Raw genomic sequence first — 26,574 nt, forward strand, 5'->3', positions numbered from 1 at the left:
TTGCTAAGAGAGCTTTTTTTAAAAAATTTTTATTAAGGTATTATTGATATATACTCTTGTGAAGGTTTCACATGAAAAAACAATGTGGTTATACATTTACCCATATTATCAAGTCCCTACCCATACCCCAATGCAGTCACCGTCCATCAGTGCAGCAAGATGCCACAGATCCACTGTGTGCCTTCTCTGTGCTACACTGTTCTCCCTGTGATCCCCACATCATGTGTATTAAACATAATACCCCTAAATCCCCTTCTCCCTCCCATCCCACCCACCCTCCCACACCCCTCCCCTTTGGTAACCACTAGTTCCTTCTTGGAGTCTCTGAGTCTGCTGCTATTTTGTTCCTTCAGTTTTGCTTTGCTATTATATTCCACAATGAGGGAAATCATTTGGCACTTGACTTTCTCTGCCTGGCCTATTTCACTGAGCATAATGTCCTCCAGCTCCATCCATGTTGTTGCAAATGGTAGGATTTGTTTGCTAAGAAAGCTTTTAAAACATCTTCGTGGCAGGCGGTACTGCCAGAAATTCTGGGTTGCCTGATCTAGGCTGCAGCCCGGAACTCCTCCAGTCATTCCCATGTGCAGCTGGAGTAAGACCTCTTTTTTAGAACCAGATACTCAGGGCCAGCTGCCTGGTTCTGGGATGTCACTAACAGTGTTTCAGTTTAAAATTGTTACTTGGTAGGCAAACATCTTTTTTTTTATATTCATTTTATTATCATTAATCTACAATTACATGAAGAACATTATGGTTACTAGACTCCCCCCTTCACCAAGTCCCCCCCGACAAACCCCATTACAGTCACTGTCCATCAGCGTAGTAAGATGCTGTAGACTCACTACTTGTCTTCTCTGTGTTACACATCCCTCCCTATGCGCCCCCCCAACATTATACATGCTAATCGTAAGGCCCCCTTTCTTTTTCCCTGCCCTGATCCCTCCCTTCCCACCCCTCCTGCCCAGTCCCTTTCCCTTTAGTAACCGTTAGTCCATTCTTGGGTTCTGTGATTCTGCTGCTGTTTTGTTCCTTCAGTTTTGCTTTGCTCTTATACTCCACATATGAGTGAAATCATTTGGTACTTGTCTTTCTCTGCCTGATTATTTCACTGAGCATAATACCCTCTAGCTCCATCCATGTTGTTGCGAATGGTAGGATCTGTTTTTTCTTATGGCTGAGTAATCTTCCATTGTGTATATGTACCACATCTTCTTTATCCATTCATCTAATGATGGACATTTAGGTTGCTTCCATTTTTTGGCTGTTGTAAATAGTGCTGCAATAAACATAGGGGTGCACCTGTCTTTTTCAAACTGGAGTGCTGCATTCTTAGGGTAAATTCCTAGAAGTGGAATTCCTGACTCAAATGGTATTTCTATTTTGAGCTTTTTGAGGAACCTCCATACTGCTTTCCACAATGGTTGAACTAATTTGCATTCCCACCAGCAATGTAGGAGGATCCCCTTTCTCCGCAACCTCGCCAACATTGGTTGTTGTTTGTCTTTTGGATGGTGGCGATCCTTACTGGTGTGAAGTGATATCTGATTATGGTTTTAATTTGCATTTCTCTGATGACAAGCGATGTGGAGCATCTTTTCATGTGTCTGTTGGCCATCTGAATTTCTTCTTTGGAGAACTGTCTGTTCAGCTCCTCTGCCCATTTTTTTTTTTTCTTCTCATTGAAATTGTGATTTTTTTTTTTTGAGAGGGCATCTCTCATATTTATTGATCAAATGGTTGTTAACAACAATAAAATTCTGTATAGGAGGGTCAATGCTCAATGCACAATCATTAATCCATCTCAAGCCTAATTCTCGTCAGTCTCCAATCTTCTGAAGCATAACGAACAAGTTCTTACATGGTGAACGAATTCTTACATAGTGAATAAGTTCTTACATGGTGAACAGTACAAGGGCATTCATCACAGAAACTTTCGGTTTTGATCACGCATTATGAATTATAAACAATCAGATCAAATATGAGTATTCGTTTGATTTTTATACTCGATTTATATGTGGATCCCACATTTCTCCCTTTATTATTATTATTATTTTTATTTTTAATAAAATGCTGAAGTGGTAGGTAGATGCAAGATAAAGGTAGAAAACATAGTTTAGTGTTGTAAGAGAGCAATTGTAGATGATCAGGTGTGTGCCTGTAGACTATGTGTTAATCCAAGCTAGACAAGGGCCTTAAAACATCCACAGATGCAGATTTCTCTCAAAACAGGGGACGTGAGGTTGTAAGCCTTACCACTGTTGATCCCCAATTTCTCACCTGATAGCCCCCTGCGACTGTGCCTGTCTTAGGTTGTTCCTCCCTTGAGGAATCTTACCCGTCTCTGGCTAACCAGTCATCTTCTGGGGCCATACAGGGAGATGTAAAGTTGGTAAGTGAGAGAGAAGCCATATTGTTTGAAAAGGTTAGCTTTTTACTTTGCAGATTTATGCCCTGTGGCTTCTATGCCCAGCACTTGTCTCGAGGTATCTTTACCACCTGGAGGAATTATGATGCTCGGTAAATTCGATATGAGGCATGAATTCTATTTAAGGTTTGTAATTAGGAAGGAAGAAGTAAAGCTATAGAGGTAGCAGACGGAAGAAAACATGGGAGGATTGATTATTTCTTTGCCATATCTTCTTGCATGTATAGGTTTTAAACTACTAACTAACTTGCGCGCACATATTAACATAATAGGAATACGGTGACATAAACTAAGGAAATCTATAATTACCAGCCATCTCCAGTGAAGCCAAGAAAACCAGTTAGGCACCCTAGGCATTTGTGAGAATTTGTCTATGATATGATGGATATTGTCCAACAGTACTTGAACAGTCTGAGAGAAATCAGACAAAGCAACCCATTTCTGGGATCTGTTCACATCCCATATGTTCTTTTAACCGTAGATAGTCTGTAGTCGTAACATTTTGGAGCGCTACAACTTGCACCCCTCCCAACTGGTTGAGTTCCAACAGTACAGATCCACTCAAATTCGTTGTCTCACTGTATGCACATGCCAGCCTAGACATCTCCCTCCTCATTTCAGTGGCAAGTCCAGGAAACGGTGGGATGGACGCAGCCACAACCGCAGCATTGCCCGGATCCCTGTGGAGGCTTTTTGATGATCATCCCCCGGCACAAGTCCTCCAGAGAGTGCTGATGCCGGAAGCTCCTCCTCATATTATATCTTAGTTCATTTTCTGGGTAGCCAAGCGAGGCCTTGATCTTCTGCATAAAAACAAACAGACCCTTTGCCCACACTTTGACATGCCCTCTATACCACTGTGTAGAACTCATTGGAGGTCAGCACACAGGAACTGCTTTTTTTAAATTTTTTTTAAATTTTTTTTATTTTTATTAAGAGAAAGGAATATTATCAGAAAAGAGTACCTCCATAGCCGATCATCTGACAACCTTTAAGTGATCAAAATTAAGGATATTTAAAGCATGTGTTAATCTTTGATTTACCAATAGTTTTATCCTATCAAGGAGTAATCCCCCTTTTCTTTCTTTTTTTTCCTTTTTTTTAAGTCTTTAATCTACACTTACATGAAGAATACTATGTTTACTATGCTCTCCCCTATACCAAGTCCCCCCTAAAAACCACATTACAGTCACTGTCTATCAGCATAGCAAAATGTTGTAGAATCACTACTTGTCCTCTCTGTGTTGTACATCCCTCCCTCCCCTTTCTCCCTCCCCCCATGCATGCTAATCTTAATTCCCCTTTCTTCTTCCCCCCCTTATCCCTCCCTGCCCACCCATCCTCCCCAGTTCCTTTTCCTTTGGTACCTGTTAGTCCATTTTGGGATTCTGTAATTCCACTGCTGTTTTGTTCCTTCAGTTTTTCCATTGTTCTTATACTCCTCAGATGAGTGAAATCATTTGGTATTTCTCTTTCTCCGCTTGGCTTATTTCACTGAGCATAATACTCTCCAGCTCCATCCATGTTGCTGTAAATGGTAGGATTTTCCCTCTTCTTATGGCTGTGTAGTATTCCATTCTGTATATATACCACATCTTTATCCATTCATCTACCGATGAACATTTAGGTTGCTTCCAATTTTTGGCTATTGTAAATAGTGATGCAATAAACATAGGGGTGCATCTGTCTTTCTCAAACTTGATTGCTACGTTCTTAGGGTAAATTCCTAGGAGTGGAATTCCTGGGTCAAATGGTAGGTCTGTTTTGAGCATTTTGATGAAACTCCATACTGCTTTCCACAATGGTTGGACTAATTTACATTCCCACCAGCAATGTAGGAGGATCCCCTTTCTCCACAGCCTCACCAACATTTGTTGTTGTTTGTCTTTTGGATGGCAGCCATTGTAGTTTTAATTTGCATTTCTCTGATAATTAGCGATGTGGAGCATCTTTTCATGTGTCTTTTGTCCATCTGAATTTCTTCTTTGGAGAACTGTGTTCAGTTCCTCTGCCCATTTTTTAATTGGGTTATTTGTTTTTTGTTTGTTGAGGCATGTGAGCTATTTATATATTCTGGACGTCAGGCCTTTATCGGATCTGTCATTTTCAAATATATTCTCCAATACTGTAGGGTTCCTTTTTGTTCTATTGATGGTGTCTTTCGCTGTACAGAAGCTTTTCAGCTTATTGTAGTCCCACTTGTTCATTTTTGCTGTTGTTTTCCTTGCCCGGGGAGATATGTTCAAGAAGAGGTCACTCATGTTTATGTCTAAGAGGTTTTTGCCTATATTTTTTTCCAAGAGTTTAATGGTTTCATGACTTACATTCAGGTCTTTGATCCATTTTGAGTTTACCTTTGTATATGGGGTTAGACAATGGTCCAGTTTCATTCTCCTACATGCAGCTGTCCAGTTTTGCCAGCACCATCTGTTGAAGAGACTGTCATTTTGCCATTGTATGTCCATGGCTCCTTAATCAAATATTAATTGACCGTATATGTTTGGGTTAATTTCTGGGGTCTCTAATCTGTTCCACTGGTCTGTGGCTCTGCTCTTGTGCCAGTACCAAATTGTCTCGATTACTATGGCTTTGTAGTAGAGCCTGAAGTTGGGGAGTGAGATCCCCCTACTTTATTCTTCTTTTTCAGGATTGCTTTGGCTATTCGGGGTCTTTGGTGTTTCCATATGAATTTTTGAACTATTTGTTCCAGTTCATTGAAGAATGTTGCTGGTAATTTGATAGGGATTGCATCAAATCTGTATATTGCTTTGGTCAGGATGGCCATTTTGACGATATTAATTCTTCCTAGCCATGAGCATGGGATGAGTTTCCATTTTTTAGTGTCCCCTTTAATTTCTCTTAAGAGTGACTTGTAGTTTTCAGGGTATAGGTCTTTCACTTCTTTGGTTAGGTTTATACCTAGGTATTTTATTCTTTTTGATGCAACTGTGAATGGAATTGTTTTCCTGATTTCTCTTTCTATTGGTTCATTGTTAGTGTATAGGAAAGCTACAGATTTCTGTGTGTTAATTTTGTATCCTGCGACTTTGCTGTATTCTGCTATCAGTTCTAGTAGTTTTGGAGTGGAGTCTTTAGGGTTTCTTATGTACAGTACCATGTCATCTGCAAATAGTGACAGTTTAACTTCTTCTTTACCAATCTGGATTCTTTGTATTTCTTTGTTTTGTCTGATTGCCATGGCTAGGACCTCCAGTACTATGTTAAATAACAGTGGAGAGAGTGGGCATCCATATCTGGTTCCCGATCTCAGAGGAAATGCTTTCATCTTCTCGCTGTTCAGTATAATGTTGGCTGTGGGTTTATCATATATGGCCTTTATTATGTGGAGGTGCTTGCCCTCTATGCCCATTTTGCTGAGAGTTTTTATCATGAATGGATGTTGAATTTTGTCAAATGCTTTTTCAGCATCTATGGAAATGATCATGTGGTTTTTGTCTTTCTTTTTGTTGATGTGGTGGATGATGTTGATGGATTTTCGAATGTTGTACCATCCTTGCATCCCTGGGATGAATCCCACTTGGTCATGGTGTATGATCCTTTTGATATACTGTTGAATTCTGTTTGCTAATATTTTATTGAGTATTTTTGCATCTACATTCATCAGGGATATTGGTCTGTAATTTTCTTATTTGGTGGGGTCTTTGCCTGGTTTTGGTGTTAGGGTGATGTTGGCTTCATAGAATGAGTTTGGGAGTATTCCCTCCTCTTCTATTTTTTGGAACACGTTAAGGAGAATGGGTATTATGTCTTCTCTGTGTGTCTGATAAAATTCCGAGGTAAATCCGTCCGGACCCCCGGGGTTTTGTTCTTGGGTAGTTTTTTGATTACTGTTTCAATTTCTTTGCTCGTAATTGGTTTGTTTAACTTTTGTGTTTCTTCCTTGGTCAGTCTTGGGAGGTTGTATTTTTCTAGGAAGTTGTCCATTTCTTCTAGGTTTTCCAGCTTGTTGGTATATAGGTTTTCATAGTAGTCTTTAATAATTCTTTGTATGTCTGTGAAGTCTGTTGTGATTATTCCGTTCTCATTTCTGATTCTGTTGATTTGTGTTGATTCTCTTTTTCTCTTAATAAGTTTGGCTAGAGGCTTATCTATTTTGTTTATTTTCTCAGAGAACCATCTCTTGGTTTCGTTCATTTTTGCTATTGTTTTATTCTTCTCAATTTTATTTATTTTTTCTCTGATCTTTATTATGTCCCTCCTTCTGCTGACTTTAGGCCTCATTTGTTCTTCTTTTTCCAGTTTCGATAATTGTGATGTTAGACTATTCATTTGGGATTGTTCTTCCTTCTTCAAGTGTGCCTGGATTGCTATATACTTTCCTCTTAAGACTGCTTTCGCTGCGTCCCACAGAAATTGGGGCTTAGTGTTGTTGTTGTCATTTGTTTCTATATATTCCTTGATCTCTATTTTGATTTGTTCATTGATCCATTGATTATTTAGTAGCATGTTGTTAAGCCTCCATGTGTTTGTGAGCCTTTTTGTTTTCTTTGTAGAATTTATTTCTACTTTTATACCTTTGTGGTCTGAAAAATTGGCTTGTAGAATTTCAATATTTTGGAATTTACTGAGGCTCTTTTTGTGAGCTAGTATGTGGTCTATTCTGGAGAATGTTCCATGTGCACTTGAGAAGAATGTATATCCTGTTGCCTTTGGATGTAGAGTTCTATAGATGTCTATTAGGTCCATCTGTTCTAGTGTGTTGTTCAGTGCCTGTGTGTCCTTACTTATTTTCTGCCCGGTGGATCTATCCTTTGGGGTGAGTGGTGTGTTGAAGTCTCCTACAATGAATGCATTGCAGTCTATTTCCCTCTTTAGTTCTGTTAGTATTTGCTTCACATATGCTGGTGCTCCTGTATTGGGTGCATATATATTTAGAATGGTTATATCCTCTTGTTGGACTGAGCCCTTTATCATTATGTAGTGTCCTTCTTTATCTCTTGTTACTTTCTTTGTTTTGAAGTCTATTTTGTCTGATATTAGTACTGCAACCCCTGCTTTCTTCTCACTGTTGTTTGCCTGAAATATGTTTTTCCATCCCTTGACTTTTAGTCTATGCTTATCTTTGGGTTTAAGGTGAGTTTCTTGTAAGCAGCATATAGATGGGTCTTGCTTTTTTATCCATTCTATTACTCTATGTCTTTTGATTGGTGCATTAAGTCCATTTACATTTAGGGTGACTATTGAGAGATATGTACTTATTGCCATTGCAGGCTTTAGATTCGTGGTTACCAAAGGTTCAAGGTTAGCTTCTTTAGTATCTTACTGCCTAACTTAGCTCGCTTATTGAGCTGTTATATACACTGGAGATTCTTTTCTTCTCTCCCTTCTTATTCCTCTTCCTCTATTCTTCATATGTTGTGTGTTTTGTTCTGTGCTCTTTTTAGGAGTGCTCCCATCTAGAACAGTCCCTGTAAGATGCCCTGTAGAGGTGGTTTGTGGGAAGCAAATTCCCTCAGCTTTTGCTTGTCTGGGAATCGTTTAACCCCGCCATCATATTTAAATGATAGTCATGCTGGATACAGTATCCTTGGTTCAAGGCCCTTCTGTTTCATTGCATTAAATATATCATGCCATTCTCTTCTGGCCGGTAGGGTTTCTGTTGAGAAGTCTCATGTGTTAGCCTGATGGGTTTTCCTTTATAGGTGACCTTTTTCTGTCTAGCTGCCTTTAAAACTCTTTCCTTGTCCTTGATCCTTGCCATTTTAATTATTATGTGTCTTGGTGTTGTCCTCCTTGGATCCTTTCTGTTGGGGGTTCTGTGTAATTCCATGGTCTATTCGATTATTTCCTCCCCCAATTTGGGGATGTTTTCAGCAATTATTTCTTCAAAGAGACTTTCTATCCCTTTTCCTCTTTCTTCTTCTTCTGGTACCCCTATAGTACCAATATTTCCTTTTGGATTGGTCACATAATTCTCTTAGTGTTGTTTCGTTCCTGGAGATCCTTTTATCTCTCTCTATGTCAGCTTCTATACGTTTCTGTTCTCTGGTTTCTATTCCTTCAATGGCCTCTTGCATCTTATCCATTCTGCTTATAAATCCTTCCAGGGTTTGTTTCACTTCTGTGATCTCCTTTCTGATATCTGTGATTTCCCTCCAGACTTCATTCCATTCCTCTTGCATTTTTCTCTGCCTCTCATCCCATTGCTCTTGCATTTTTCTCTCTATCTCTGTCAGCATGTTCATGATTTTTATTTTGAATTCTCTTTTAGGAAGACTGGTTAGGTCTGTCTCCTTCTCAGGTGTTGTCTCTGTGATCTTTGTCTGCCTGTAGTTTTGCCTTTTTATGGTGATAGAGATAGTTTGCAGAGCTGATACGAGTGACAGCTGGGAGAGCTTCCCTTCTTGTTGGTTTGTGGCCTTCCTCTCCTGGGAGAATAGTGACCTCTAGTGGTTTATGCTTGGCAGCTGTGCGCAGACATGGCTTCAGCTAGCTGCCCGGTTGGTTTGTAGTTTATCACCGCTGTTGCTGTGGGTGTGGCCTGGCTGGGGCTGCTCCTCCAAAATGGTGGATCCCCTTTGGAGTGGGAGTGGCCGGGGGCTATTTATCTCCGTAAGGGACCTCTGTGCTCCCTGTTGCCCAGGGGGTTAGAGTGCCCAGAGATCCCTAGATTCCCTGCCTCTGGTCTAAGTGTCCTGTCCTGCCCCTTTAAGACTTCCAGAAAGCACTCTCCAAACCAAAAGAATGACAGCAACCAAAAAAAAAAACAAAAACCAGGGCCCTGTTTCCCTAGTATTGGGGTCCCTGTCCCTTTAAGGCTTGCAAAAAGCACTCACCAAAAAAAAAAGGAAAAACGCACAATTTTCTTTGTCCTCAGGCACCGGTCTCAGGCACCTGCTCACCAATCTTGCTGCCCTGTTTCCCTAGTATTGGGGTCCCTGTCCCTTTAAGGCTTCCAAAAAGCACTTGCAAAAAAAAAAAGGGAGAAACAGCGATTTTCTTTGTCCTGAGGCGCCGGTCTCAGGCACCCACTCACCGGTCTTGCTGCCCTGTTTCCCTAGTATTGGGTTCCCTGTCCCTTTAAGGCTTCCAAAAAGCACTCGCCAAAAAAAATAGGGAAAAACGCGATTTTCTTTGTCCTCAGGCGCCGGTCTCAGGCACCGCTCACCGGTCTTGCTGCCCTGTTTCCACAATATTGGGGTCCGTTTCCCTTTAAGGCTTCCAAAAATCACTTGCCAAGGAGAACGGGGAAAATGCAAGATTTTCTTTGTCCTCAGGTGCCTGTCTCAGGCACCCACTCACCAGTCTTGCTGCCCTGTTTCCCTAGTATTGGGGTCCCTGTCCCTTTAAGGCTTCCAAAAAGCACTCGCCAAAGAAAAACCCACTCCCGTTTCTTTGTTCTCCGGCATCAGCCTCAGGCACCCGCTCACTGGTCCTGATGCCCTGTTTCCCTAGTATCCAGGACCCCACGAATGCACTGTGTCTGCCCTCTGGTCCGGAATCCTGGGGCTGGTAGTTCAGCAGTCCTGGGTTCTCCTTCCCTCCCTGGTGACTCCTCTCCACCCGCCATGGGCCGGTGGGAGGGGTGCTCGGGTCCCGCCGGACCAGGGCTTGTATCTTACCCCCTTCGCAAGGCGCTGGGTTCTCGCAGGTGTGGATGTGGTTTGGATGTTGTCCTGTGTCCTCTGGTCTCTATTTTAGGAGGAGTTGTTTTTATTATATTTTCATAGTTATATGTGGCTTTGGGAGCAGATTTCCGCTGCTCTACTCACGCCGCCATCCTGGCTCCACCTCCTCTGCCCATTTTTTAATTGAATTATTTGCTTTTTGTTTGTTGAGGTGCGTGAGCTCTTTATATATTTTGAATGTCAACCCTTTATCAGATCTGTCATTTATGAATATATTCTCCCATACTGTAGGGTACCTTTTTGTTCTATTGATGGTGTCCTTTGCTGTACAGAAGCTTTTCAGCTTGATATAGTCCCACTTGTTCATTTTTGCTTTTGTTTCCCTTGCCCAGGGAGATATGTTCATGAAGAAGTCGCTCATGTTTATGTCCAAGAGATTTTTGCCTATGTTTTTTTCTAAGAGTTTAATGGTTTCATGACTTACATTCAGGTCTTTGATCCATTTCGAATTTACTTTTGTGTATGGGGTTAGACAGTGGTCCAGTTTCATTCTCTTACATGTAGCCGTTCAGTTTTGCCAGCACCATCTCTTGAAGAGACTGTCATTTTCCCATTGTATGTCCATGACTCCTTTATCATATATTAATTGACCAAAATGGGGTCTCTAGTCCGTTCCACTGGTCTGTGGCTCTCTTCTTGTGCCAGTACCAAACTGTCTTGATTACTGTGGCTTTGTAGTAGAGCTTGAAGTTGGGGAGCAAGATTCCCCCCCACATTATTCTTCCTTCTCAGGATTGCTTTGGCTATTCGGGGTCTTTGGTGTTTCCATATGAATTTTTGAACTATTTCTTCTAGTTCATTGAAGAATGTTGTTGGTAATTTGATTGGGATTGCATCAAATCTGTATATTGCTTTGGGTAGGATGGCCATTTTGTCGATATTAATTCTTCCTAGCCATGAGCATGGGATAAGTTTCCATTTGTTAGTGTCCTCTTTAATTTCTCTTAAGAGTGTCTTATAACTTTCAGGGTATAGGTCTTTCACTTCCTTGGTAAGGTTTATTCCTAAGTATTTTATTCTTTTTGATGCAATTGTGAATAGAATTGTTTTCCTGATTTCTCTTTCTATTAGCTCATTGTTACTATATAGGTAACCCACAGATTTCTGTGTGTTAATTTTGTATCCTACAACTTTGCTGTATTCTGATATCAGTTCTAGTAGTTTTTGAGTGGAGTCTTTAGGATTTTTTATGTACAATATCATCTCATCTGCAAATAGTGACAGTTTAATTTCTTCTTTACCAATCTGGATTCCTTGTATTTCTTTGTTTTGTCTAATTGCCATGGCTAGGACCTCCAGTACTATGTTGAATAACAGTGGGGAGAGTGGGCATCCCTGTCTTGTTCCCGATCTCAGAGGAAAAGCTTTCAGCTTCTCGCTGTTCAGTATAATGTTGGCTGTGGGTTTATCATATATGGCCTTTATTATGTGGAGGTACCTGCCCTCTGTACCCATTTTGTTGTGAGTTTTTATCATGAATGGATGTTGAATTTTGTCAAATGCTTTTTCAGCATCTATGGAGATGATCATGTGGTTTTTGTCCTTCTTTTTGTTGATGTGATGTGGTGGATGATGTTGATGGATTTTCGAATGTTGTACCATCCTTGCATCCCTGGGATGAATCCCACTTGGTCATGGTGTATGATCCTTTTGATGTATTTTTGAATTTGGTTTGCTAATAGTTTGTTGAGTATTTTTGCATCTACGTTCATCAGGGATATTGGTCTGTAATTTTCTTTTTTGGTGGGGTCTTTGCCTGATTTTGGTATTAGAGTGATGTTGGCTTCATAGAATGAGTTTGGGAGTATTCCCTCCTCTTCTATTTTTTGGGAAACTTTAAGGAGAATAAGAATTATATCTTCTCTGTATGTCTGATAAAATTCCGAGGTAAATCCATTTGGCCCAGGGGTTTTGTTCTTAGGTAGTTTTTTGATCACCGCTTCAATTTCTTTGCTGGTAATTGGTTTGTTTAGATTTTGTGTTTCTTCCTTGGTCAGTCTTGGGAGGTTATATTTTTCTAGGAAGCTGTCATCTCTTCTGGGTTTTCCAGCTTCTTAGCATATAGGTTTTCATAGTAGTCTCTAATAATTCTTTGTCTTTCTGTTGGGTCCGTCATGATGTTTCCTTTCTCATTTCTGATTCTGTTGATGTGTGTTGATTCTCTTTTTCTCTTAATAAGTCTGGCTAGAGGCTTATCTATTTTGTTTATTTTCTCAAAGAACCAGCTCTTGGTTTCATTGATTTTTTTCTATTGTTTTATTATTCTCAATTTTATTTATTTTTTCTCTCATCTTTATTATGTCCCTCCTTCTGCTGACTTTAGGCCTCATTTGTTCTTCTTTTTCCATTTTCGATAATTGTGACATTAGACTATTCATTTGGGTTTGTTCTTCGTTCTTTAAATATGCCTGGATTGCTATATACTTTCTTCTTAAGACTGCTTTTTCTGCATCCCACAGAAGTTGGGGCTTTGTGGTGTTGTTGTCATTTATTTCCATATATTGGTAGATCTCCATTTTAATTTGGTCATTGATCCATTGACTATTTAGGAGTATGTTGTTAAGCCTCCATGTGTTTGTGAGTGTTTTTGCTTTCTTTGTACAATTTATTTCTAGTTTTATACCTTTGTGGTCTGAAAAGTTGGTAGAATTTCAGTGTTTTTTAATTTACTGAGGCTCTTTTTGTGGCCTAGTATGTGTTCTATTCTGGAGAATGTTCCATGTGCACTTGAGAAGAATGTGTATCCTGTTGCTTTTGGTTGTAGCATTCTATAGATGTCTATTAGGTCCATCTTTTCTATTGTGTTGTTCAGTGCCTCTGTGTACTTACCTATTTTCTGTCTAGTGGATCTGTCCTTTGGAGGGAATGGTGTATTGAAGTCTCCTAAAATAAATGCATTGCAGTCTATTTCCCTCTTTAGTTCTGTTAGTATTTGTTTCACATATGCTGGTGCTCCTGTGTTGGGTGCATATATATTTATAATGGTTATATCCTCTTGTTGTACTGAGCCCTTTATCATTATGTAGTGTCCTTCTTTATCTCTTGTTACTTTCTTTGTTTTGAAGTCTATTTTGTCTGATACTAGTACTGCAACACCTGCTGTTTTCTCCCTGTTGTTTTCATCAAATCTTTTTCCATCCCTTGACTTTTAGTCTGTGCATGTCTTTGGGTTTGAGGTGAGTCTCTTGTAAGCAGCATATAGATGGGTCTTGTTTTTTTATCCATTCAGTGACTCTATGTCCTTTGATTGGTGCATTCAGTCCATTTACATTTAGGATGATTATCGATAGGTATGTACTTATTGCCATTTCAGGCTTTAGATTCTTGGTTACCAAAGGTTCCAGGTTATTTTCCTTACTATCTAAGAGTCTCACTTAACTCACTTAGTATGCTGTTACAAACACAATGTAAAGGTTCTTTTCTATTTCTCCTACTTTTTCTTCCTCCTTCATTCTTTATATATTAGGTATCAAATTCGTACTTTTTGTCTATCCCTTGATTGACTTTGAGGATAGTTCATTTAATTTTGCATTTGCTTCGTAATTAGCTGTTCTACTTTCTTCACTGTGGTTTTATTACCTCTGGTGACAGCTGTTCAACCTTAGGAACACTTCCGTCTATAGGAGTCCCTCCAAAATAGACTGTAGAGATGGTTTGTGGGAGGTAAATTCTCTCAGCTTTTGCTTATCTGGAAATTGTTTAATCCCTCCTTCAAATTTAAATGATAATCTTGCCAGATAAAGAAATCTTGGTTCCAGGCCCTTCTGCTTCATGGCATTAAATGCATCATGCCACTCCCTTATGGCCTGTAAGGTTTCTGCTGAGAAGTCTGAAGTTAGCCTGATGGGCTTTCCTTTGTATGTGATCTTATTTCTCTCTCTGGTGCTTTTAGGAGTCTGTCCTTATCCTTGATCTTTCCCATTTTAATTACTATGTGTCTTGGTGTTATCTTCCTTGGTTCCCTTGTGTTGGGAGATCTGTGGATCTCCATGGCCTGAGAGACTATGTCCTTCCCCAGATTGGGGAAGTTTTCAGCAACTACCTCCTCAAAGACACTTTCTATTCTTTTCTCTCTCTCTTCTTCTGGTATCCCTATGATGTGAATATTGTTCTGCTTGGATTGGTCACGCAGTTCTCTCAATATTCTTTCATTCTTACAGATCCTTTTTTCTCTCTGTGCCTCAGCTTCTTTGTATTCCTCTTCTCTAGTTTCTATTTCATTTATCGTCTCCTCCACCGTATCCAACCTGCTTTTAATACCCTCCCATCGTGCTCTTCAACGATTGGATCTCCAATCTGAATTCATTTCTGAGTTCTTGGATGTCTTTCTGTACCTCCTTTAGAACGTTGATGATTTTTATTTTGAACTCCCTTTCAGGAAGAGTCACGATGTCCATATCATTTAAATCTTTCTCGGGAGTTGTTTTAATAATTTTACTCTGTACAAGGTTACTTTGGCATTTCATGTTTGTATATGGTGCCCCCAGTGTGCAGAAGCTCTATTCTGGAGCTGCTCAGCCCCTGAAGCAATGTCGGGGGTCGCAGGGGAGCGGTACTGGTGCCTGGGGGGAGGAAAGAGCTGTTCCCCGCCTCCCAGCTGCTGTGCCTGTCTCCACTGCCTCAGCCAGTGGGCCAGTCACACAGGTGTAAGCGTTTGTCCCAGAGCAGCCGGATATGGATTCCTGTTTTCCACAAGCGGCCGGAATTCCAGTCTCCCCAGGAACTCTGCCTGTATTGACTTTCCAGCCCGGTAGTCATGCGAGTCTCATGAAAGCACCATGAAATGTAGGTTTGTGCTCCCAGCGCAGATCTCCAGACCTAGGTATTCAGCAGTCCCAAGCCTTCCCTCCCTCCCTGCTCCGTTTCTCTTCCTCCCGCTGGTGAGCTGGGGTGAGGTAGGGGCTCGGGTCCCACCAAGCCACAGCTCTGGTACCTTACGCGGTTCGCTGAGGTCTGCTCTTTTCTCCAGGTGTGTGCAGTCTAACTCCGTCCTCTTTCCTGTTGCTCTCCCAGGATTAGTTGCGCCAATTAAAATTTCTAATTGTATCCAGTTTTAGGAGGAAACCTTTGTCTCTCCTCTCACACCGCCATCTTTAAGCCCATTGGCAAACATCTTTTATAGAAACATTTTTCTATGTTAGAGGAAGGAGCAAGGCCAGCTTCTGCTCGTGAGGTGGGGCCATTGCTACTGTGGTACACACAGTCCAGAGGTCTTGCTCCTTGCCAAGCTGTCCTTCATGCCTGCTGTCTCTCTGTTTTGCCCTTAGCCACTTGTTCTTTTTGGTTTTTTTTGGCCTTCCCTTGTATACATCCTTCTTTGCATCATAGACTGAAGTGGTGAACTTGTAGACGCTCTCAAGGGCTCTGCTAGGGCCTGCAGGTCCAGTGCAGACAGTCTGGTGGGTCTAAGAGTTGGGGAGTGGTGGGGGCTAGAGAACTAGGGTGTGCATCCCTACCCACTGATACTCAAATCAGTATGCTTTTGACTTGCTGCTCCTGCCTAAGAGGAATGGTGTAAAGAAGGAAGCAGGAGAGTGACCCACCTGACCTTCTGAGCACCTTGCCTGGGCTTTGCTCTCACACTTGACATTTCAGGGCATTGGCTCCTTTTTTGTGACTGTGTGGCTTTCCCCTGGAAGCTGTAGATATACGGTGTGACCAGGCCCACCAGGAGTGCATCCCTCAGCTTGATTTGGCCTGTGGTTCTTTTTCCTTACTTCGTGTGTCTCTCTCTATGCAGATCAGGCACAACCTCTCAGAAGTGCTTCTCGCCACTATGAACATCTTGTTCACACAGTTTAAGAGACTCAAGGGGACAAGTCCATCTTCAGCGTCCAGGCCCCAGCGAGTGATCGAGGACCGCGACTCTGTAAGATCCCAGCATTGGCCAGAACCATCGCTGAGAACAATCTTCTTGGTTTGCTGTCCATTGCATCTCATGAGACCACTGCTCGTGACACAAACTGCTCTCTCCCACTATTACATGGCAGCTGGGCAAACCTTGTATCAGGACGCTCTGAGAAGAAATAGAATATTAGTGAGATTGTTAGTCTTCTCAAGCTAAAAAATGTGAAGGCTGCAAATACCACTGTTTAAAAAATCAAACAATATCAGTTTGTAATGATTCCACAAGAATTTCTTGCTCATTTAAAAATATAAGGTTATTTTGTGAATCTTAGCTCAGCAGTTTCAGCAAAACTATACTCACTTTTTGTCAACACATTAATTTGATGCAAACCCTTGTCCTCATCTGAGCTTTACAGTGACCCCAAAGAGGTACCTCAGGCAGTTGTTATTCCATTTAAAGCTGAGGGAACTGAGGCTTGCAGTCAGAAAGCAACTTGCTTTTGTGGGCCCCTTAGGTAGTAGGTGAGGGAGCTATGTCCTGGAAACTGGGTCTCAGACACTCAGTACCCTTTTTCCTGCCTATGGGGCCTCCTGTGTCACAGGGGTGAAGCAGAGTCCAGGTAGATGGAACCCTGGGACCCACATGGTGTGTGTTTGTCCAGGTGATTTGGTCAAAAAAGCAAAGGTGTTTGACCCAATTAAACCATTAAAGCTGGTGGTGTTTTAAAATTACCTTTCCCTGAACTTTTCTACCTAATGTGTGATGAGACTTCCAGTATGGTGTATAATAGCCATACCTGATTTTGCCAGGCAAGAAACTAGAGCCTTGAGAATCCTGTCTTCTGCCTCCAAGAATGTCTGTGGCCTCTCTCTGCCATGTCCCCCAAAGGCATTGTCCTTGACAGACTCCTGCCTAGTGAGCGAGGATGGAAATTTCACCTTCAGCAGCATAGGTAGTCCTGCTTGGGAGTGGCCCACTGATGTGGCAGGCTCATCCGTGTGGCCCAGAGGCAGCTGCTGGTCTGCCATCTGCCCTTGGACAGGCAGGAGCCTAAACAGCATAAAAAGTAAACATCAGAAGATGTGCCCATGGTGAGCTTACTGTGCTCAGGCTTTGGCAGCAGTCTCTGTATGATGAAGGAAACCCAGTGCGATGCTGTTGTGAATGCAAAGTGTTGAAACGGTGGGTGTGTCTGGTGCTTGTGTCACAGGTCAGAGGAGGGCTTACCCACAGAGAGCAGAGCTGGTGGCCCGGTGGGCTCATGTTCCACATTTGAAGGTAGCTGTTCAGAGACCAGCTGAGTGTTTTAAAGTCTGTGACATCTGAAGTCTCTTTTTTGGCATTTGATTTTTGCATATCATGAATAAAGCCATTCTCCTGTTGTTCTCTTGCCCACCACTCTCCTTTTTCATGAGAAATGGGGATAGGTAGGATCAAGGAGAGATTTAGGTAAGGCTGCCTGCTCAAGACATAATGTGATGGTTTAAAGTGTAAGGCTGCCCAGTCAGGGAATGGGTCTCTTTTCCTGAACACCCCTAGGGCTCATTTAAAGTAGCTTCAAATCAGGCAGGAGAGCCCGTGTATTTTTATGCACTTTTAAAGACAATCTAATGGGTATTCTTATCATAAAGTAAACATTTATTTTTGTTTGGACATGAATTAGGACATACACTTGCCGATTTATTTCACGTATCAGGTAAAAAGCACTTGCCTTACAGTTTTCTTCTTTGAGTGGTCCTTAAGAAGCCTATTAAGTGACTCTTGAACTTTCCTTAAAAGTCTTGGTACTGGTCTAAAAGATGTTCGTAGACTCTCCCTTTCTATTCCAGAGTTCCCTTTCCTGCTGGCCTAAGCAACACACCTCAGTAGGGGGCATTGGAAGCTGCTTTCCTAAGTTTCTTTATTCCTTATTCAGTAATTTATCACCTGGAAAGCAGAATGAAGGTTGTCTTTTTATTTTCTTTCTGTGATTGGGAACCTGAGTTAAAATCTTTTTCTGTCCTGGAGCAATCCAAGAATCCCGTAACTATTGTTCCCTGTGAAGAGAGGGCAGAGCACTTACATTAGGAAGGAGAGGAAGGGAAGGAGAAGAGGTGGGAGAGGAAAAGAGCAGGAATGGGACTGCACACAGTTACAGCCACTGCCTCTGGTATTGCAGGCACTTCATGGAGGCCCTGGAAACTCAGTCCCCATGGAAGCAGGTGAACAGAAACCAGCCAGGAGAGGGAGAGGCTCAAAGAAGTAGAGCGGGCGGTCTGCAGCACAGGGCTGTACCAGAAGCCAGCCTGATGTGTCCAGAGAGGCTGTTTGCCTGGCAACCCCCTCTGTCTTTTGCTTAGTAGAAGGGCTTTGGAAGTGGGGCCCCAGTCCATGAGCTTTGCTAACAGTGTGCCATGCTGGAGGAACACCACAGTGGAGGGAGGGTAAGACTGCCATCCACCCGCCAGCAGTCTGCTGACACCCAGGGCTTCAAAATAAAAGACTCTACTGATTGTTCCTGACACAGGGCCCTGAAAGTTAACTGGTTTTCTCCTCTTCTTTGCCTTTCTCTTAGCACCTCCGAAGTCAAGCCCGAGCCCTGATTACCTTTGCGGGCATGATACCCTACCGGACGTCTGGGGACACCAACGCGAGGCTGGTGCAGATGGAGGTCCTGATGAATTAAGTGTGATGCCTTGAGGCTTTGGCCACCTGCTGTCAGTACCTCGGGTGCAGGGACCCGCAGGGTGGAGTGTCTGGTTTTGTTTCTGTTGTGTTTTGTTTTGGTGTTTTTTCATATTATGTGTTTCTGTCAACACCAATAAATTTCTTTGATTTGTATTTCTTTTCACATTCTTTTCTTTTCTTTTTCCTTTGAAATTTTGTTTACATTTTTATTTGTGTGGGAGGAAACGTCTTCACTAGTGCTTGGGCCAGAGAATGATAGGCTTATTTAGGCATCTGTGACTTGGTGAAAGTTGACCTTCAGTGATTAAAAAATCGCCCCAAATGAGCAAGGAAATGAAGCCTTTGGGAGTTACTCTTATTTAGATATAATATTCCACACAGCAGGGTCACAGTCCGTTTCTCCCATGTGTATGTAACTGGGAAAGCTGGCTTTGGCCATGGGTGAGTTCAGGCTTGCGTGTGAAACAGCAGACGCTCCCTGTCGTCCCTCTTCTCTCGGGTTGCCTTGCGTCCAGGTGGTCCAAGGCTGTCCTCCAAATCATCTGCTCGATTCCAGGATTAATTAGTTTGCTGTTCTGTTGAAATCCCACAGGGGGTGAAAATACAGGCCTGGAAAAAGGCAGCCTTGAAAGTGAACGGTGCAGGTGTCCCAACAAGAGCTTGAGGAAGGGCAGACTTCACCACTTCTCCCTCTGTAGCTGCCCTCCAGGAGGTGACTGCTTGGGTTTGTGTCCTCCCCTCTTCAAGAGGACTTCTGAGCCCCTCTTTTTCCTCCTCTGGTGGTTGGTTCCTCTGCTTGGACAACCTGCCTCCTGCACGTCCCCACTTGTGAAGCTGATTGACCAGGCAAGCTCACGGGTCACATTCCAAGTGGCTAATGTCCAGAATCCAGACATCACTGGGCATCAGCATTGCATATATGGCACCCTGAGCAGAGGCTCTCCCCCATCATTGGCTCTTTCTCCCACCACCAGTCCCAAGGCCCTGGAGTAAACTGGAGCGGAAACGAGGATGAGTGTTTGTTCCTGAATGGGCCGACGGGATCTGCGAGACGCTAGGCGGTGGCTGGCTCCGCTGGCTCTGTGGACTGCTCTCGAGGCGACTCCCAGGAGGACAGAGTCTCCAAAGGTGCTTCTTACTCATGGGGGAAAACCTTTCTTGTCACAGGGCATGGTCACCCTCGCCATCCTCTGGTTGTTGAAATCAAATCATTTTTACCTCTCCTTTTGGGAAAGAGCTAACCTATCAGTAATGGAACCATCTGCTGTTTATCAGTGGGGTTCCTGGTCTCCATCAAGAATGTAGCCTAAGGGTCAGCAGGCCTGCCTCTGCCTTCCTCTAGTCCTGTCTATTCACTCTGGAGATTGGCCTTCAGTTGAGCTTCAAGAAAGTGTCTGAAGATGAACCCTGCAGGGACTTGCTTTAGCAAGCTGTTCCCTGCTTGTGTGTATTGATTGACATTTAAAGCAAATCAAACAATTTGCTTTAACAGTGCTTCACAAAAAGAGTACTCCATGAACTTTGTATAAAGTATGACATCGTGTTTTCTGTTTTAAGATTAGGTCTTGTAGATAGAAAGGTAGCCACACCGTAAACAAGAGAAGACTCAAGTTGTTTAGTATCTATTTGTTCCCTGGCTTGCCTCTTGCTCATTCTACCATGAGAATTAATTGTAAACTGTTCCTTCCCTGCATCTTGAAGTTCTACGACCTCCAAATAGAACTCTGCATAAGCCATTCACAGAGGGCAAGGTCCTCCACCCTTTGACTGGTAGGTGCAACCTAAAATCAGAAGGGATTTTAGACCCCAGACCAGACCACAAGCTGCTGATGGGGTGGAGCTGAGAGGAAACTCAACTGGTTGGCATTGAGGACTTTCCCAGAGAGACATTTACAGGAGAAATAGCGTAACTAGGTTCATACCAGAAGGGCCAGTGTTTGTCCTACTGGCTGGTTCTGTGGTAAAGACTGACCTTCTGAGTGCAGAGATGCAGGAGAGGAGACAATTTACAAGGCCTGAACATAAACAGGCTCTCATATACCCATGGTTATCGTTTGTGCCCAGAAATCATGATACTGTGACAGGTTATTAGGCTAAAATTCATCCTCAGCTCCCTGTTCAGAGAACTAAATCATTTCCTTTGACATTTATCCAGGATTGAGATTCCAATCTTTCTAACAAAATCAAGGGCTCTTGGAGACTAACAGAGTTAGCACCTGCCTCAGAGTGGCATGTATTAAACTTACCAAGATGCTCAAAGGGGAGTTCTGACTGAATCTGAGTCCTTTCAGAGGCCTCAAGATTTGGTTTCAAGCATTCTGTTCCTTTGATTTTTCTTTTTCTTTTTCTTGGTAAAACATCTTGGCAACCTAACTTCAAAGGGAAAACTGGAGTGGAATTTGTCTCTCTGAGAGCGAATCCTTTGGTTTTCCCACACCTGAGCTGTACAGGCTCATCAAAGTGCAGCAAGTACCCATTCACACTGGGGCCAGAATGTGGGCCCTCCTCCTGCCCTCCCAGAACTTACAATCCATTGAACAACTTCAATGGCAGGTCAGCAGCCACCAATGTTATTCTTTTGATGCATCATTTAAATTCTAGGGTTTAGGTTACCTGAAGTACAGTACTACAAACGCCCACACTACCCAGCATTTGCTGATTTCGTGCTTCGCTCTGGATTCTCACCCCTGCCTACTTGAGTAAACTTTCCTGGCCAAATCCTAAATTTAGCAGTTACTTGCTAGGTACCAATGACCCACTGCTTTAGACTGGATCTCCACAATCCTTGTTTCTCCGTTAGGCATCAGAACCTTTGTCTAGTTCATTAGGTGGTTCACATCACTGCCAATTTCCATCATGCCACTCAGGAAGTGACTTGAGCATGCTGAATGGTGAATAAAATTCCCAGGCCAGTGTGTTGCCCCAGGCCTGCCAAAGTGCTGGCAGGCCCCACCCTGGCTGGACTCCCACTTAGCCTCAGTGAGCCACGGGGATTGATGGAGCCCTGTGTCCAGCAAATTGGGAGAATGGGTTATAAAATTCCTAATGGAAATGTGCCTAACTTATGGTATCATTCAAAGCACTCATTTTATATCAGTAAATAACAGCTTTGCACCTGCATTTCAGATGTATCAGCAAGAAATAAATTCATTGAACAGGAATTGAGTAGCACTCTGGAGGAAAATGAGGCTGTCCCAGGAGTTCTAAAAGTCTCCCATTCTTCATTCTTCTAGGCAGACGTCCCCTGCTGTCAGCCCATCTCACAGTTTCATAGTGTACTGTAATCCCTCACAGGGCAGGGAGAGGAGGGAAATACATCTGCCTTCTTGCCACTTGTTTCTAACTGAACAGATTAGTGGAAAAAAGCTTTAAACCACTATTGAAATGAATTTCAAAATTAATTTCAAATGATCTGTGCTTGTTATACATACAACTTATGACTAGCTATAGTCCAAAGTCTTGGCTAAACAGGCCCATGTACAGATGTGTCAGCCAAAGTTGAGTCTAGCAGTTACAAAGCACCTTCCCGTGCTGGCACACACTAGGTACTTGGGGATAGCTAGGTTAATCTAGTTCCCAGCCCAGAGTTATTCATAAGTCTTAAAGAAAAACAAGCTCATCTATTCCTCTTTTGGCTGGGATCCCATAGTAGAAATACTAATGATTCTAAGTTGTTAACCCAGGGAAGGAAGAAAACTTTTTTCTCCTAACCTTTATTTTTGAAATAGCCTCTGTGTGCCCTCTTCTGGGTATCTAGGCCAGGGTGGATTGCTTAGCAAATGTTTGAGCAGATCCTTTGCTTTGGCTCCTGTGCCAGCCCCCTCCCCACATTCTCTACAACAGCTCAAGTGCCTGGATTCACTCCCTGTTTCAGCTTGGGGGCCTTAGTCATTCAGTGTCAGCAGAGGTGGAGAGGATTATTTCTTGGGGTCAGGTAAAACAGGGCTGATTCTTCAAAGAAGGTAAGTTGTAGAGCTACACAGTCTGTAGGGAAATATTGAGAGGAAGGGGGTGGGAATTTGATTTCCTATAGGCCAGATCTTTAAAAAGGGATGGTGGCAGGACCAGCAGAAACCCAGCACTGCATTGGCATAATCGCTTCTCCCTGTTGTCTTTGCCCTTGGGGTCCTTGAGAATCTTGTTTCTTGGGGAGGAGGAGGGTAAAATAGTCATTTCTGTTTGAGCAGGAAATGGGGAGCCAGTGATCCTGGAGCGGGGAGCAGGGACTTCTGCAGGGAAACAGATATACCATAGCCCTTTGGTGGCCCCAGCAGAGCTGGCCTAGATGGAGTCTAGGGTGGCATCTAGGGCTGTGTGACCTTGTAGCCAAGGCTCCTTCATCCAGGCCAGAATTTAACAAATAAAAATAGAGGACATGCAGTTAAATTAGGATACTGAGATAATGAATAAGGTTTTAATATAAGTATGTCCCAATTTTATCTGGTTGCTCTCCAGGCTTGCCTCCACTGGTTTTTGTTGCCTTAGAGGCTTCCAGGTTTGGCACATGCTGCTGAAGCTTATCCACTCAGCTGGACCACCCCGATTTGCTGTGCTGTTTGTGCTTATGTGAGCAGCGGAAATGGCACTGAAATAGGAAGTCAATGGAGAGAGGGCCGTAATGGGAATTTAGTTTTCAAGAGCCAGGCAGGCCAACTGAACAAGATGACTGTGAGCCCTGGCAGACCTCAGCTGCCATCATCTACTGTACTTTTCCATCAGGAATTTCACGTGTGTATTTCATAAAGAGAGGAAGGAGGCAAAGTACAACTTTTCCTCACTTGATCAGTAACTTTAGAAACGCAGTGGGCGTGTTTTGCTTTATTCAGTTGTTTTGTCTTGCTTTTCTGATGTCACTCTGTGTGGTATTTGTGAGGAGAAGGGGTAGGGTGGGAGAGAGTCGGTGTACATGTTCTGCATGTTCCTTTCTGTACAGTAACTTCTGCATTTACTCTGTTTAGGATGGTTCCTTCACCACCACCCCTGTCTATAGCCAGTAAATTTCTGGAATGTTCTCCCAAAGTGCCATGTGCCCCCTTTGTTCAGTCCTTCAGTGGAGCAGAAATCGCTCTCGGGTCTCCTTTCCTGGAAATGTTCTTAGCTGAGGCACAGCCTGGGGCTCCTCAGAAGGCAGCAGAAGTGCCTCTACTCAGCCTCTGGGGTGACTGAGCCAGGCCCCTCCTTCACTCGCTGCCAAGAAGGCTAGGGCCTGCCGGGTGGTCCCTGGGTCTGCGAAGTCCCCACAGGTCTCTGTAAGTACAGGACTCCCATCCCAGCTCTGAAGTCTTGCTCTCCCTGCACCAGCCTCAGCATTCAGTCCCCTGGCCAGGGGTCAGAAGAAGGTCAGAGTCTGGTTGGAGGTGCGGTGGGATGATAAATCAAGAGCATTTTGGTGATAAAACCAGCATGTGGCATGCATTCTGAGTTTGGGAGCTGTTAAAAGTCTGTGACTGTTTATTTTGGACTCTTGGTGGAAAGCATTTTGAATGAAGGTTAAAAACCAGTTATTGGCTGTGGGTAAGGGGAGGCAGGACTGGGGAGCCATGTTTTGATCAGATAGTGGGAGAGACTTGGGCCTGATCACAGGAAAGATATCTCTTGCTCTCTTGGACAGCATCTGCCTGTGTTTCTGCCCAGGAGGGCTGATTTTAGGGTCTAGAGCAGGGGATGCTGTTTGGCATATGCTAAGGAGGTGGGGGGTGGTGCTCAGCTCTCTCCCCCCAGGGGGCCCTGCCTGAATGAGAAAACCTGAAGTGACTGGGCTCCAGCTGCCTGGTGACTTCAGGGTTCCCTCCCTGATGGGGTTACTGCAAGAGTTCCAGCCTGTTCTTTTGCATGGAGCCTTCAGCTTGTTCTGGCCCCTGGCACCTGTGAATGGCCATTTCCTGATGAATACCCGCTGGTGAATCTGGGCTTGTACATGTGCCCCAGGCCCCATTGTAGCAGTCAGTGTCCTCTTCTAGGACTCCACAGCACCTCCTGGGATGGACTGTTGAGCTTGGGGCTGTCGAGGTGAAACTATTAACAGGGTGGTGGCAGACGGAGGGATGGTCACTGCAGTAAAGCATGGCCCTGTTTGTCCAGCATTTCTCAGTGGAATCCTCAGTTAAAACCTTTTAAAATGCCACCCAGGTGGCAAAGAAAGAGGCCAAGGTTAGAGCTACCGGTCACCCTGAAGGAGGAGTAGCTTAGCTGTTCCTAGGAACGGCCAGGCTTCCATAGAATCCTGGGAAGCCAAGAGCCACAGAGCAATATGAAAACTGGTGGTGGGCAAGGAGGCCCCAGAGCCTGGGAAGCTTCATGCGGGCAGTGCTGTTGCCCGGAAAGAGGTCGGCTGGAAATCGTTTCCTCAGTTGCCACAAATACCTCCTTCCCAAATTGCCAGCCTGGAGGCTTCACCCTCACTTCCCGCTGACCCTCCCACACTGAGTGTGGGTCCCTGGGTGAGCTTTCTTGATCAACCTGTCAGATCAGCTGGCTTGTATTTTTAGGAAAATTAAAACAAACCCGCAAGGGCACCTGGATTCCTCACACAGATGTTTGGGATGTGGCCCTCTGGTGGCCGGCAGCGGTCACCAGCACACATTGCCCACGGAGGATTTCCAGACTTCTTTGCAAACTAAATTCTGAAGGGAAAGAGCTCAGCAACAATGGGGATGGGGGAGGGAAGGGTGAGGAATAAAGCGGAAACAGCCCCAGGACTGAGGGCTCTCAAAGCACGGAGTCGTGAAAAAGGAAGTGCGCCGCAGCTACACGGGGCTGCGGGGCCCTGCATTTTCAAGAGACAGCCGCAGACTTTGGAGCTGGGCTGGAAGTTGGGTTAAATCCCTTCACCATTGGGTGGGTAATGGTATGAGGAAGGGCAAATCATCTGACCACTCTGAACCAGTCTGCTAGGGTATAAAGCAGGGATACCAGTTCCTGTCCCATCAGCCTATTGGGAAGATTAAGTTAATTTATAGAAATCACCTACCTATCGCCTGTTACACTGTGGACCCTCAGTAAAAAGTTAATTTTGGCCACTCTGCTCCAAGCCTTGGTTAGACAGGTCTCTAGGGCTATAGGTTTGTCCTGTACCATTTGGCTTATGTCCTTCACATTAGATTTTGCGCATGGGTGCAGGGTGGAATCAATTATCCCCACTCCAGTGATGGCTTTTTTTTTTTTTTTTTAATCTTTTGGCAAGAGATAACATTAGGTCAAAGTTGGTGGGCTCCAGTGTGCTCTTAGGGAACACACATTGACATATTAGGTTCAACTGGCTATTCCTGTTGATTCAGCGCTAAACAAGAATGCAGTTCTACAAATGGTTTGCACATTTACCCTGGGCCAGACTTTGTTCTAGGCACTGGGGACACAGCAGTGAAATGAATTGAGGTGCCTCCCCTCAAGCAGCTTACGTTTTACTGGGGTGACCAACAGCAGAGACCTATTTCCTATAAAAGTGGATCTCTCTGCCTAGGCTGACTTGAGATCTTCACTCAGCCATTGGGCACCCACCAGAGGCTTTGGGGCTGAGCTGTGGGGTTATTTTTGAGACTCAGATGCAGTCCATGCTTATCTTAAGTCCACATTGTGGTTGGGTAAAGAGATAAGTAGGTGTGTACATGTGCACATAGATATACCACAATAAAACAGGAAGCCTGAAGAAATGCCACAAGGAAGGGCCAGATAAAGAAGATCAAAGGCAGGATTTCCTGTGGCTGGGGGACACAGGAGCCATCTGCCAGTGACCAGGATTCAGACCTGCGCACAGTGGGGGCATGGTGTGGGTGTGGCCATCCTACCAGCCCAGGATACTACGAGCCCCAGCTCCCCTCTTGGCCTCGCCTCACCCTTGTCGCAGCTTGTCAGTCTCTCCTACAAACCTGAAGCAGGAGAAACAGCAGGACTCAGGTGAGTTAAGGGGCCCTGGAGCCAGGTGGAGACCTGCCGGAGCTCGCAGCCCTCATGTTCAGCCCTTCCTGGCCAAGAGGAAGCCTGAC

General features: G+C 43.8%; 1 protein-coding gene across 6 annotated transcripts in view; it reads left to right on the forward strand.

Annotated features, from left to right (window-relative positions):
• The window catches only part of NUP93 (nucleoporin 93), a 123,632-nt gene extending 104,887 nt beyond the window's left edge, over nucleotides 1–18,745 (forward strand). For 4 of the 6 annotated variants that reach the window (XM_073225659.1, XM_073225661.1, XM_073225663.1 and 1 more), the window contains 3 exons: nucleotides 15,818–15,946; nucleotides 18,084–18,126; nucleotides 18,480–18,745. In XM_073225659.1, the coding sequence (XP_073081760.1) occupies nucleotides 15,818–15,946; nucleotides 18,084–18,126; nucleotides 18,480–18,604 (297 nt within the window). In that variant the 3' untranslated portion in view covers nucleotides 18,605–18,745. The remainder of the gene's footprint in view (nucleotides 1–15,817; nucleotides 15,947–18,083; nucleotides 18,127–18,479) is intronic. The other 2 variants (XM_073225660.1, XM_073225662.1) reach the window with 1 other exon arrangement.
• The last annotated feature ends 7,829 nt before the right edge of the window (nucleotides 18,746–26,574 follow it).

This window comes from Manis javanica, chromosome 17 (assembly GCF_040802235.1).
Source record: "Manis javanica isolate MJ-LG chromosome 17, MJ_LKY, whole genome shotgun sequence".
Taxonomy (NCBI): Eukaryota; Metazoa; Chordata; class Mammalia; order Pholidota; family Manidae; genus Manis; species Manis javanica.